This window comes from Pundamilia nyererei, unplaced genomic scaffold (genome assembly GCF_000239375.1).
Source record: "Pundamilia nyererei isolate P.nyererei 1_Seehausen unplaced genomic scaffold, PunNye1.0 scaffold00117, whole genome shotgun sequence".
Lineage (NCBI taxonomy): Eukaryota > Metazoa > Chordata > Actinopteri > Cichliformes > Cichlidae > Pundamilia > Pundamilia nyererei.
The window spans coordinates 1,190,437-1,200,148 of record NW_005187518.1 but is presented as its reverse complement, the minus strand read 5'-3'; the positions used below and the strand labels follow the sequence as shown (position 1 = coordinate 1,200,148).

Genomic DNA, 9,712 nt, shown 5'->3' with positions numbered 1-9,712 from the left:
AGGATGATGTGGACAAAATACTCATTTGCCTAATAATTCTGCACTCCCTGTAATTACGATAGAAGCAATAAGGGTGCACTTAGTTTTTCACAAACTGCTTCTGCATAATGACTTAGTTTTTGTTCTACAAATAATGACACTGTGTGATTCACTGGGCAGCCAAAAAAAAGTTAAACTCTAAGATTTCATCGGACAACCTTTAGCTTTGTTGGCAGGACACATTCACTGTGGTATTTCAATTAACTTATGCAATGTCACAATATTTATTTCCATCCAGAGTTTCATGAATTATTCATAAAGATCTCCTAGAAGTGACGACAGGAGAGTTGGACTGTTAAAGTCTTCTCAAACACATCCCAAAGATCCTCAGTGGGATAAAGGTTTCAGCTCTGTGGAGGCCAATCCATGTGTGAAAATGATGTCTCGTGCTCTCTGAACTATGAATCCTGGCATCCCATCCCATGTCCATACAATCAAGGAAGGAACAACTTGATCATTTTAGGTATATTCAGTTAGTCAGCTCATTTTTTTGGCACTAAATATTGCTGAACCTAGACCTCAGACGTCCAATCCAATGAAAGGCTCTCACCTACAGTGTCCAGGCATGTGTCGTTTGTCCCAATATATGAAATCTCAGAGTTTAAAGTAAAGTTTTAAGTTCAAAGTAAAGATACAGCTTACTATCCCCATATATACATATTAAAAATATACTTAATACTTTGACAGCATCACATTTACTCTTTATTCTGTGAATGCTTATTCCAGCATTTTGTTATATTTCTTATTTAATACTCACATCCAAATTGATATTTTCACATTTGAATGGTTATACTGAGAACTGCAGTTTCCTAACATTCCCAGCATATTCGAATGCTGAAATTAATTTAATTTCAATTTAGTTCTCTTCTCTTTTATTCAAACAACAGTTGCCTCAAGGTGCTTTATATTATAAGGTAAAGGCCCTGCAATAATACAGAGAAATGACCTCCTTTGAGCAAGCACTTGGTGACAGTGGGAAGGAAAAACTCCCACTTAACGGAAAGAAACCTTGAGGAGAACCAGGCTCAGGAAGAGGCAGCCGTCTGCCATTGGCTGGGGTCGGGGGGGAGGAAGATAGAACAAAAACACACTGAGAGCTTTCAAATAAACACTTAATGAGTTTGAGAAATGGCCTCAATAACCAGGAAGTTCAGTCCATAGTGTCTGGTTTCTTGCTGTTTATTGTTTGTGAAAGACATGGGAATCATGGAAATCTCTGAAGGCTTTGCATGTTGCATGTTTTCTAAGAAGAAAAGTATCTGTCCTTGATGCTGTTTGGATTTGATGCCTACGCATACTAAGTATTTGGGAATCTTCGCTTGTCCCTCCGTCACCAGAGGAGAATGATTTAAATTGCTGTACATTTTCACATTTCCTGTTTCTGGACATCTGTAAAACTGCATGCTGGGAAGTAGCAGAAGAATGGAGGTCATACTTTAGGCAAAGAGGGGGTGTGTGAGAGAAGTTAGTGTCTGCATGGCCTCTGGGGAGCTTGGTTACAAGTTTTTAGGTGACCCTTCTTCTGTTCTCCTGTCGCTTTAGTTTACACCCTCCCATTGCTTACACAGTCTATGTACTTATTGCTCTATACTAAGCCCGTCAGCGTTTTGTATAATGTGTGTTGTGTCATGGCCTCTTTCTCTTTTTATCTATCCCGCTTTCCCTCCATGCTGTTAATGCCTTATTTTGAGAGTTCCCCCCAGGGGCTGTGTTTTCAGGGGCAAGAGAAGAAGGAATCCTGGGATATAATGTGGGCGTTTGGTAAAAGTGCTGAAAGCCATAGTCACCTTCTGAGACACAGACCACCTCCTCCTTTTAGTGTGTCTCAGCGCAGGGGTGTGGAGGCAGGGGGTCAAAAATCCTCTGACCTCCACGCCCACTCAGAACATGTGGGAATGGTAAAATTATCCTATATTTAACCCCCAGGTGTCTGCCTTGTGTGTGTATGTGAGTAACAGTAACTGAGTCATCTGCAGCTGGGTGGTACATGGGTTATCTTATAGGGTGGAAAAAAAGTGGGTGGGTTTGGAAAAGCTGTGCTCCCCCTTAATACACCACAGTCACCTCCCTGGGATAAGAACTTTCTCAGTTAAATATGTCTGAGGTTGAATGTGTGTACATTAGATATATGTGAAATCCAATCAAACATTAACTGTGTGGTTACAGAAAGCCACCGAGAATTAAATGGCAATCTCCCACCCTCTCAGCTAGATAATCATACAAAACTTAATGCAAGAGAAGAACAAAAAAGTCACCTTCAAAGAATAAAAAAAACATTTTTCTTCTTTGTAGAGTGAAAGTAACACATAATTAATACTTTTTTTGTTTTACACAGAGAATATTGGTGCTTATGTGGCTGTGGAGAGGGCATTTGCACATAAAATATTTAAATTTTCAAAGAAGGCAACAATGCTGAGTCAAATAAATTAATGCTATTACCCATCAAAAGGGCAGCTTTATATGGTTATTCACTATAAAGTGAAAAAAAAAGCTTGGCTCAGCACAAACCTTCCAAACATCTGACTTACTAAGAGCACTAAGTAATTCCCATTAGACAGAGAAGGGATTTTACCCCTCTGTCTTCTGGTGAGGATTTCTTTAAGTCTTCGTTCTCAGAGGAAGTCTGGATTCTGATTCATCTCCCTGCCAAAAACTACACAAAGCTGGGAGAGCAAGCCACATTAAGGTGCTCGTTAAGGCACACACTTTCCCTCAAGTATATTTGTTACCACATGCTTGTTCAAAGGCGCAAAGTTTACACTATGGTGTATTTCAAATGAAGTCTGTCCCGTGACCTGTGCCACGTCATCTCTTCTCGCCTCCATTTCTCGTGTCTCTGTCTACCACATTGTCCAGTTATGCAAAAAAAAGAAGAGAAAAAAAATGAAAAAGAATGAAACCATACAAAGACACCCACACAAACAAACTCAAACATAAATACAGTTGCCCCATACTCTCAACATGCACAGTCCGTACACTTTAAGACCTCCGAGCCAGCAGAGCGATAAGATTAGAGGAAGTATGTGGGTGTGAAATAGCTGCGGTGTGGGACTTTCTGGATTCACACAATCTTCACTGACTGCAGGCCCTGCTTTTTATTAGAGTTCAAGCTGATGGGAATACACAGCACTGATGACACCCACACTCATATCCTGCACAGATACCGAATTCATACACTAATATGTTAAACAAGCTAAAACTTATGCATCAATCCTCCCCTGTCTGCAAAGCCAGACGCAGCTATTCTTAGGTACGATCACACAGAAAGAAATCCTTTATATAATGTGTATTTGTGGACCTGAAACACTGCTATCATTCAAAGAAAAAAAAATCTCATTGTTTCCATAAATGCTGCAGAAAAGAAGCTACGGAGGCTGAAGTTGATCTCAGGGCAGTAACCCTGAGGTTGTGACTTCTGCTCTGGAGCAAATAAAGTGAAACCCAGAACCATCAGTGGGTCCATTAACAAAGCCAGAGGCCGGACAAGGCTTTCTTTGTTTCATAATTAATGCAAACATGATAAGCGTGACATTGACTGTTGGGCGGGCCGTACATCAGAGTCCTCGACACATGAAAATGAACGTTGCCATTCATCATTAAACACGGCTAATGGACCCCACAAGACTGAATTATTAAGCACAACACAAGAGACCTTTGTGCCAGATTAATGGAAGCACACAGGATGGCGTATTTATTACAGTGATATAGAATAGTGAAAGTGTTATCACAGCGATTGTTGGCCATACAGGAGGCTGAGACTTTGTGCAAGTTAACGCAACAGGAACACAGTCGCCTTTGTGCTGCTGGTGTTAACAGATTTGCTGCATATAAAATATCCATTGTTGCATTCTGAATTTGTCTTCAAGGATCAGGGTTTCTACTTGTGTACATCAAATATTCCAAACTATAAATATACTATGCGTTACAAAGAGGGGGGGTGAATGTTATTTTCATGTTTCCTGTGGGATGTAGTTGGTCTCCAATTGGTTTGATGTGTTTGCTGGAAACTGCTAGAAAAGACAAGCGGGGGAAGGCAATCGTGCAGATGAACAGTGAAAATAAATAAATAATTCATTTTACACTTTGATTTTTCTTCAGGATAAAAAGATTTATTTACATTCTTATCTATGTAGTTGCTCAAATTGGCTTGATTTGAGTCAGTTAAAAGCCAAATATCCACAGTTTTTCCTCCATACTGTACAGGTTGCAGCATTTTTCTGCCTTCCAGACACTGCACAGAGTGAAAGCTGTGATCAAAAATAGCAGTTGTTCTCTGTGCTTGTCAATAAGAGCCCTCCTGAGAAGCAGACTTGCTGGAAAAACGAAACAGGGGAGAACTGAGAAGGGTTTCTGAACTCTCAGAGCCATGGTCCACAGGCTATTGATTGTTTATTTGGTTGGAAAGTTGCCCTGTGATCACATTTCCCTAATTGAGGTAGATTACAGAAAGAAATACGATGCTGCATAAATTAGGTTGCATGGTGCTCTTCTTCTACTGAATTTCATGTCATAATGGTCCAGTAATTGGATTTGGTGTATTGTGCATTAGGCCTTGTTTAGGAAAGAGACGAATACAGACTGACTATCAGTAACAAACAGTAACATGAAGACAGGGTGAAATGTTCCTGTAATTTAAAAGGATTCACCACAATTTAAACAATGTAGACTTTGCAAAAGACTCTAAAGTCCTTATATTTATCAGTACAACCCTGTCTTTTAAAATAGAATCAGAGGCTGTAGTCTTCCCTGTAATGTCTTAATATCATAAATGCTATTCACCGCAGAAAGAGAGAGAAAAAGAAAAGGACAACAGGCCTTTGAAAAATGATGCTGGTCGATCTATACAACCACGGCGGAAAATTATTCAAGTCGCTAATTCATTGCAAGACAACAAATTAAGCAGAGTGGTTTAATTAATCAGTTAATATTCAGGACTTGAGGAGCAGCTTAGTGAGCCCGCTGTTCTTGGATGTTATCCAAAGGGACATCTTTAGCATAAATTAACACACGGGGCACAGAGACTATCGTTTAAAGCAAGGAATTAGTTTTATGGTTATGTTCTTCAATGCTGCAGACACATGGTTCTCTAGGGTGATACTGAACTAATGGGAATCCAGACCCTCATCTAATGGGGGCCATTACAATCCACATTGCATTTTTAATGAGACGGTTGGAGCTGTTGGCGCCTTGTGTCAGGGACATTCACCAGTGCTGGTTTTTACCTGGTTCAGAATTCAGTGATGGGACAGTTTTAAAGTCTTTCGGGTGCAATGGATCATAAAGTGGCATCTGGGGACGCGTCAGTCTCAGATATTACAGCTGTTTACCTCTACATTATAAAAGGTTTCTATTAATTTATACTAGCCTAAAGAGTTCAGAAACATGTGATGATCTTGGGACAATATGGGAAACATTAGCTCCACCTTAACCAAAGCCAACACTGATATCCTACTCATCCACAAATACTTCATAGTATCTTCTATCATTCATATTACTGTTAAGTGAATTTGTACATAATCTGCACTATCCTACATTTCCAATGCAGGATGTTTACTTGCAGTTAATTAATTCTGTATTGCAGTATTGCTGCTGTTCCTTGGCTTAAGGACCTCTGCTCTCAATCTATCACTATAGAACGAAGACTTGTTTAAATTTTACAAGGTACTAAGGCACAATATCTTCACCCTTCCTCTTGTCACCCCTCCTCCTACATCTACAGCATTCTTTATTGGATCTTTAAAGTATAAATCATGATGCTCTGCAGCAAACATTGCACATAGTGATCAGAGAGGGGGGGCTGCTGATGTCTGAAAACTGGTGAGATTGCATGTGTCTTTGTGCAGGAGACTTCAGGTTAAGGCAGAATATGTAACCAGGAGCACAGGCTGGCTATCTGCGGGTTTCACTGGTGTAAGGACATGCTAGGACCCAATAAAGATATCTTCACCTAATAATGATGTAAGATTATTCATGAATCTCATCCCTGCTGCCTTCAGACAGTGAGGTGGCTCCACTCCGATCGCCCATACTAAAGCAGACAGGTCGTCCTCAGCAGGGGGAGGGGGGGCACCTGCTGTCCCGCTCCTCGCTGCAGAAGCTGTGACAGCACATATTTCGCGAACAGCTGGAAGGAAAGGCAGTCCTGCAACACCTGAGCGGGCTTAACGATACGACGTCGTGCGTACTGGAGACGCGCCGATAGCTGCTCCATCCTGGGGGATCCCGAAATGATGCCCCGTGTGCCGGGCGGCGGCCGGACAGCATACACTGGCACATTTCTGTCGGCATGCCTGATCTCTGCATGTCAAGCCGCCCAGAGCTGCGGGGAGGTCCAGTGCGGCGTCAACCAGCACTGCTGTCCGCCCACCGTCACAGGGAACACCAGTGCCAGCTCGAAGGTGAGCTGCTGCCAGCTCTCCATCCACGCATTTTTCGACAACGTCGGCTGGTTCACGCGGAAGCTGTCCGGCATCCTGATCCTGTTGCTGCTCTTTGCCATGGGCTACTTCATCCAGCGGATCATCTGCCCTCGGCCCCGGCGGCACCCGCACCACGACCGCGGCGAGGAGCCGTCCCTCTTTCACGGACACACATCAGCGTCCCAGGATTCCCTGCTGGAGCGGTACCCCGAATACAACCTCGGGGGCTTTGCCTCTCCAAACCTGCCGGCCTATGACGAAGTTAAGTATTTGCCCACCTATGAGGAAAGCATGCAAGACATGCACAGAGACCGGTCCGGTGAGAACTTGTTGTCCGAAAACGAGAGTGGCGGCCAGGGCAGAGGGAGAGCAACAGGACCGAGATCCGGAGACCAGAGGCTGGCTGCCCTGGAGGTCTCAGGACCTCAGAGCCCAAGGACATCCAACTCTGTTTGACGGAGACTGGGCAAGACTACAGAAACATTGTTATTCTTATTTTAATATAGTCAGGGTAAAAAAAAATCTTGCAGAGATACAACGAACAAGTGCAATTATACTCCTGAATGTAAAGAATAAAATAGAAGGCTGAGAAAAATGCAGGACTACGTGTTTTCTGAGATAACAGGAAGCTGCTTTCCTTTTGTATGCAAATGACCGCTTGGGTTATGGAAAGCAGATTATAAAGTAAGCGGAGGAGGCTGAAATTGAGGCGCTTTGTGTTGGGAATAGCTAAATTGGCTCCAGTACAATCGCATTAAGCTTTTTTCAAACTTCAGCACCTCAATTTAACGGCAGCATGAAACAGATTTCCTGTCAAACTGAGGTCCTCTCTTAGTGCTTAATATACTGCCGAACCTGAAAAATTTTCATACTATTTTGCAGAGCCTTTTCTTTATTAAATTTGCATCCAAAAAAAGAAAATAGTTTTTTCAGTCCCCTTAGACATGGACTGAAAGAGAGAAAGGATTAGGGAAATATCTGTTATAATTCTTTCTGAGACACTTTTTTTTAAACCAGCCAGCCCTGGAGTCTAGCTTATCAGCATGAAGGCAGCAATCTACCCCCACATACACACTTCACTGGGAGCTGATAGATGAGCATTATATAAATGACCTGCTCAATGCTTGACATCTCTCCTGTGAGTGAAGCCTTACTGCCCCAGGTCCCAGCTTATGAATTCAAGAAGAAGAAAAATATGAATGAGATTACAGCTTCCAGACTGATAAGAGCTAAAGTTGCACTTTTATGAAGGCATGTCAGAGAAGATAGCTGCTGTCCCAAGGAGCAAAACAGAAAAATACTAGCTGACACGCGGCATTGAAGAAAATGTTCTTTCTTTGTTAAAGCAGAAGGATTTGAAGATGCCAGATGAGAATACCTTCAAGTCTGCTTTTGCAGATGCTAACTGTCCTAAAGAAACAAGAAGTTACACTTTAGCTCATCTGAAAACTAAGAAGATTTTGAGGAAAACATGCTTTCTGTGAATTAATGCCATACATATGTCATAATACTGAAAAGGCAATTTTGTTCATTTAGTATTTCTTTACCTTGTGATTGACTGGGTGTCTGGTAAATAGTCACACTCTCCATATCGTATTGTCTTATCTTTAGGGCCAGGCCAAAAATTCTAATGAGAATCTGCATTACTGCTGGATGTAAGCCAGCCAAACGTCTTTTGTTGTACGAACAGTATTGGATCATTTCGAATTTACAATAATGGAAGGTTCTGAAAGATCTGCATTTTTTTTACATATGAACTGAAAGAAAAAACACTTTTCAATTTATTTGCCCATCAACTTCAAGATGGACGAATGTTTTCAGTTTGTTGTGCAGAAATGAAAAGAGAGGTGTTTGCATATAAACAGTGCACCAAATTAAATCCCATTAAAGATACAAGAGCAGGTGTAAAGCAGATAATAACCATCAGCTTATCAAATCAACTAAACTGATTTATCCCAGAAGCTCCAAAGTGCTCATCTTTCATCATTCCGAACAATGCAGAACCGTATCTGTAAAGCTAGCCTTTACAATTAGAGACCCTGAGTTGATCCCAACTCTAAAAGTCTGAGTGTGATTGTGGTGGCTTTTGTAAACCAATATCGCCTGACCATAATGGCAGAGCCAGTAGTGATCACTGATGGCTTTCTTTTCCTGAGGGACATTTGTGGGCGGCTGGAGTTTGGACTTAAAAGCATTAAATCCAGACTAAAACAACCACTGATGGGTAGATGAGGTAAAGGATCTGAGACCCTGAGCGGCATGAGGCCATGTTTGAGGGCTAATGAACCCATGAGAAGTGTGATTGTTGCGCTTCATTTTCTCCTTCCTAGTCAGTGTAGTTCACTATATACTGACTTCCATTTGTAAACATCAACAGTAAAGCTGTATGTCTTCTCTCAGGGGAGAGGATAGTTATATACGCTCATGGGAGATGCAAATCTATAAAAACACAGGGATAAATACAGTATTGGTACACTCAGTGGGTTTTGAATCAGAGCCCATAATTCAGTTATCGTATAGCTCTCTGGTATAAAGAACAGACAAACTTCAAAACGTCAAATCAATGACCATTATCCTTCTCTATCCTCCTCATAAATTCTGCATTACATCCGGGAAGTGTATTTTTGGGAGAGCTTGGCTATCAATTTAATATATGAGAACCAGCCAGTCTTTGAATATAGATATACACTTCTATGGTTTAATAAAAGAAGAGCATCTGTTTGGCACTGTGTGCTGTGTAACTTCAAAAATATGAAATATTTACACTGGCCATTTCATTGTAAGATATTTGCCACTGGGACTCAAAACTATAGAAAGTCTAATCTAAATGTGACTTTTATATTCTTAACATTAAGATATGGCTGAAGGTAGAGGCGTGGAATTGAGTGAATCAGGTATATCACGCAATGCATGGTTTAAGAGAAAGCATGAACTGATTTCACATGTTGCTGTTTATTGTGTGTGGCCACTCCCAGTAATGGATGTGAAACGTGGTCATCCAGTTCCACCATTTAGCTGTTTTCTCATATCTATATGGTTTGAGGTGAAGGAGTTGTTTGGATAAAGCGTGCTTGACGCCAAGCACATGATGCTCACTTGCTTTGTGTTAAATTACAGGAAAATCGTCACTACTCTTGTATTATGTGGAATTTGAACACGGAAGATGTTCAGTGAACCCAACTAGCTTTAACCTCAATGACTAATTAACAGTGTTGGGACTAACGCGTTATTAAGTAACGCGTTACAGTAACTAC

At 41.4% G+C, this 9,712-nt stretch overlaps 1 protein-coding gene across 1 annotated transcript; it reads left to right on the top strand.

Moving 5' to 3' along the window:
• The first annotated feature begins 6,023 nt into the window (after window positions 1–6,023).
• On the top strand, window positions 6,024–7,044 carry c15h3orf80 (chromosome 15 C3orf80 homolog). Its single transcript, XM_013913152.1, has one exon. The coding sequence runs from the start codon at window positions 6,267–6,269 to the stop codon at window positions 6,912–6,914; it is 648 nt and encodes a 215-aa protein (XP_013768606.1). The 5' UTR covers window positions 6,024–6,266; the 3' UTR covers window positions 6,915–7,044.
• Window positions 7,045–9,712: the final 2,668 nt, after the last annotated feature.